The sequence below is a fragment of the Juglans microcarpa x Juglans regia genome, chromosome 5D, assembly GCF_004785595.1.
Source record: "Juglans microcarpa x Juglans regia isolate MS1-56 chromosome 5D, Jm3101_v1.0, whole genome shotgun sequence".
Lineage (NCBI taxonomy): Eukaryota > Viridiplantae > Streptophyta > Magnoliopsida > Fagales > Juglandaceae > Juglans > Juglans microcarpa x Juglans regia.
The window spans coordinates 21,520,046-21,524,441 of record NC_054602.1 but is presented as its reverse complement, the minus strand read 5'-3'; the positions used below and the strand labels follow the sequence as shown (position 1 = coordinate 21,524,441).

The 4,396-nt window shown below is 41.9% G+C and overlaps 1 protein-coding gene across 1 annotated transcript; it reads right to left on the bottom strand.

Annotated features, from left to right (window-relative positions):
• Positions 1-754: 754 nt before the first annotated feature.
• LOC121265816 lies at positions 755-4,151 on the bottom strand. Its single transcript, XM_041169479.1, has 3 exons — positions 3,539-4,151; positions 877-1,239; positions 755-783 (listed from the first exon to the last, which is right to left on the bottom strand). The coding sequence occupies exons 1-3, from the start codon at positions 4,149-4,151 to the stop codon at positions 755-757; spliced, it is 1,005 nt and encodes a 334-aa protein (XP_041025413.1).
• Positions 4,152-4,396: the final 245 nt, after the last annotated feature.

Below are 4,396 nucleotides of genomic sequence, written 5' to 3'. Positions count from 1 at the left end.
GAATGTGGGGTTGGTTTCGGTTCTGAAAACCCTAGGATATATCAAAGGCAGTGTGTGTAAGGCTGTTTGTGAGTGTATAAATAAAAAACTGTGTCGTGCAAGCAGAGGAAACAGATGGAGCCATGCATGCATTTTATTGATACGTGATTGGAAGACTCACAGTGGAGGGCATTGCGGCTTGCATTCTTTGGTGAGTGAAACGTGTATATGTATATATGTTTGAGAACCTAAAGAAAACCCTAGATAAAAATAAAGGAAGAGACGTGCATGTGGGTGGATTAGGTTTGGTGCGTGTTTCAAATTCAAAGAAGAAAAAATCCGGTAGAGAGGAGTTGTATTATGAAGAGGATTCATGGGTTTGGAGGGAAAAATAATAATAATAATGGAGATTTCGCTCTAGGTTTATAAAAAGAATCATCTGATAATTTGCTTTAACTCATAAAAAATTTTATCTGTAATTTTATTTCTAAATAAAAGATCGGGCCGTTACAATCTCCCCTCCTTATAAAAATTCCGTCCTCAGAATTTGCTAGACCTCAACAACCAACGTACTGATTCTCCAAAATTGTAAACGTCGATACTGGGTTCGATTGTAAGCCTAAAATAATTTGACTAGACGATTATCTGAACTCCAGAGAAAAGTAATTAAGACTCACCACATAGAATAATAAAACTCTTCACATGCAATAATAATCTCAAATGAATCATAACCTGAGACTCTCCAAAGTTCAGATCCTAACTCCTATAATTCATTCTAAGATAGAATTTCGTTACCTATAACACCTATAATATTTCCAATAGTCATAATGAATACCACAACTTACATAGCTAAAATTCCAATAATAATCAATATTTCTAATTGAGGAAATTAGTTACCTGTGTTCTCATTGGCGGGCGCATTGGTGCCACGCAACTGTGCCAAGGAGAAAACTAGAGCTGGTGCCATATACTTCTGTCCATCTCTTGTAGCTTGAGTAGTAGCTATGTTCTTCCCAGGATAATCTCGAAGATGGTGTCCTTCCTTCTCACATTTGAAACATGCTCCGGTTCCCATCAAACATTTCCCTGCATGCCTCTTACTACACTTCCCACACATGGGGAGCCATCCTGTCTCGCCCTGTCGTGACCGTTGTCCATTATCCTGACAATGCCTCTTATCCCTATGTGATGCTGGTTGGAGTTGTTGCTGCTGCTGTTGCTTTCTTTGATTATTGTAATCGATACTTTCTTGAATGTCTTCTTCAGCAATTGTAACACCCCGTATTTTAGTGTATTTTTACTGAAGGAATTATTTTTATGTAATCAAAATTTATTCTCTTATTTTAAATTGGTTGGATTTTTAGTGAGTTTATTTCTATGATTTTAAATTGGTGAAAATTATTTTTATGTGCTTTTTTAATATTTATTTATTGTTATGCATTTAAATTACTTTTAATATTTAAATTATTTACCGTGGATTTTAATTATTTCAATTTGAATTTACCATTACGTTTAAATTATTTTATTTAACTTGTGGTTTTAAAATCATCTCCATTGGATCATTTTTGTGACCCAAGTTATGAGGATTGGACCTCATTTCTTTTCCCTCCATTTTTCTTCCTCTCCTTTTCTTTTCTTTTCTTTCTTTTCTTTTTTTTCTTCTTCCTTATTTCTCCTCCCCCATGCGCGCGATCTCTCTCCTTCTCTCTCTCCCCGCGTCCGTTTCTTCTCCTCCAACCAGCGCCGCCGTGCATCGGCGGTGGTCGACACCGCCCAGCCCGCTAGCTTCCCCAGCCGCCGGCGACCTCACCCCACCAATATCACCTCCGTTCGTGCCGCCGTTAGCCCCCACGAAGCCCACGAAACCCACGAAGCAGCGGCACACTTTCCGCCGTTGCGCCGCCGTCGCACTGCCATTGGCCACCATCTTCCTACCACATCATCCCCGACCTCTTGGCAACCCATTGGACCCAACCCCAGCTCCGATCCGTCATCTGTGAAGCCCCACCAAGTCCATTTCCGATTTGTGCATTTTTGGCCTAAAACCACCCCTTGCGCCGCCACCCACGGCAAACCACCACCACCACTAGCTTCACCGACCTCCCTAGGCCCTACCCTACCATTTTTGGGTCTTCGTTTGTCCTCGTTGAAAAGTGGGTATCTGTGACCCACGGCCACAGTGTATTTACACTGTGGTGTTGCTCAGATATCACCACTTGCAGCTTCGTGATCCTCCGGAAATTATTATATTGCACTGTAAGTATTTCTCCAAAGAACTTTCGTAATTTAAATGTATTTTTGCACTAACCCATTTCACTGTATTTTTGGCATGCCGGACTGAGCCCGAGGAGTTTGGGGGTCGGATGGATTTGTGATTGGAGTTGTTTGGTTGGATTTGATTGGATTGGTAATTGTTGGTTTGGATATCGTGTTGGTACATGTGCATTTCATTATTTCATGCATGATCATGTTTGTGAAAGAAAACTGGGTTTTCGTGTGTTGCATTCATGTTCATGTGTTTATGAAAACTGAGTTTTCATGTGAGAATGGATTTTTGGTGCGTGTGTATCATGACCCGAAGCCGAGATGGGGCATTAACTCGGTGGAGCTCCTCTGGTTACTCGGGAGCGGAATATACTGAGTAACGTCCCCTGGATTGTCGCCGGGCGACAATGGGATCGGACGAGATGGTCTCGTGCCGACTCCGTGGTCCTTCTGCTGGCGGGGACTAGAGGATGTCTGGCCACGTACGTGTTGGGCGCGGAACTGGGCATCGCTCGTTGCGTAGTGTGGGTGCTTGGCCATGTACGCGCTGGGCGCGGAACTGAGCACCGCTGCGAAGCCAGGACGTGCGGATGGTCCATAGGGGAGGCCATGGTGCATATGAAAATAATGCATGGTGCATATGGAAATAATGCATGGTGCATTTGGAATTAATGCACTATTTTCTGAGAAAATAGTGCGAGTTGAATTTTGGGTAAATCATTTTCTGGGAAAATGTTTTACGGATATTTTGGGCCAAAATGGGATTTTGGTGTGTGTTGGAAAATTATCATTTTCAGGGAAAATGATGTTTTGTGGAAAAATGCATATTTCATCATGTGCATGCATTTTAGTTGCATTTAATGCATTTTATATTACGTTGTTGTTTTGGGTTATACTTACCTGCGATACCATTTTGTGGTAACGCAGATTTTGATGCTGAGGAGGAGGAGGGCGAGCCTGAGGAGACGGCTCCGCCTGAGGAGTGATCTGGGATCACTCGTTTGTATATCTGGGACTATTGTAAATTATTTTATGGATGACTGTATAACTGCTATTTAAATCTTTACTGATGTTTGATTGTAAATAAATTCTGGTACTTAGTTGACTATCCGCTGGGTTATTTTATTTGTACACTGTTGCATGTACACACACTGGCACTTCGTTGGGATGTGTGACCGTGTTGTCACCTTCCTGGTGTCTCAATCCCTGTGTATTTATATAAGGGGGATTGGGGGCGCCACAGCAATAGTAGCACGGGTGACTAGTTCCGTGAAATTTCGAATCCTGAGAGTACGTACACGCTCCCTAATCCTGCGATTCAGACCGCGCTCAAACTTTTCAGCTTTCTTTTCCTCATCTGGAATTAAGTAACTGGCAAAATGGGAAAGCTCCATGAATGTCGTAGCATACTGTGCTACCGTCATTGATCCTTGAGTAAGGTTTATAAATTGGCGAGCTCTCGACTCTTGAAGAGTTCGTGGGAAAAAGTGATCCAGAAATATTCTCATGAAATGCTCCCAAGAAATGGGGACTGCTTCCCCTAATTCCAACTGAACCAAGGCCCGAGTCCACTTCCACCATTTGTTTGCCATGTCAGTCAAATGGTAAGTGGCATATTTCACCTTCTGATCATCCGTGCAGTAGAGCACTTCAAAAATATGCTCCATACGTTCAATCCAGCTTTCCGTATCTAAGGAATTCAATCTGCCATCGAAAGTAGGTGGGTGTTGGTGGGAGAACTGTTCTAATGTGCATCCTACTTGTGTGGTTCTACCTACCACCATATCACCATTGACCATCCTTTGAAAGAAACGTGTCACTGCAGCAGCGAGTACTTCTGAATTATCATCTTGTACAGTATTGCTCTCAAACAGGGGTACGCGTGGTCTTCTTCCACGGGGTGCCATTCTAACATGCATGTTTTAACAATATCAATAAAAAAATGAATTCAACTACTAAAAGAAAATTTTATAACATACTTACTGCAGAGCAGAACCAGCCTTGGGGAGATCTTGGCCTAGACATTCATTTCCTTCATTTTCTATTTTCCAAATTTTTTTTTTAAATTCTTTGCAAAAGTTTTTTTTTCTCTCTCTATTTTGGAAAGTCTACAGAATCTTTCAACCTGTCTCTGATACCAACTGTAACACCC

Excerpts from the sequence above, each read along its gene's own strand:
- LOC121265816 (XM_041169479.1), bottom strand. The coding sequence starts at position 4,151 with ATGGCACCCCGTGGAAGAAGACCACGCGTACCCCTGTTTGAGAGCAAT. Across the intron at positions 1,240-3,538 it reads CAGGATTAGGGAGCGTGTAC|AAGACATTCAAGAAAGTATC; the intron begins GTACTCTCAGGA and ends CAATTGCTGAAG. Across the intron at positions 784-876 it reads GCCCGCCAATGAGAACACAG|GTGTTATAGGTAACGAAATT; the intron begins GTAACTAATTTC and ends GAAATATTATAG.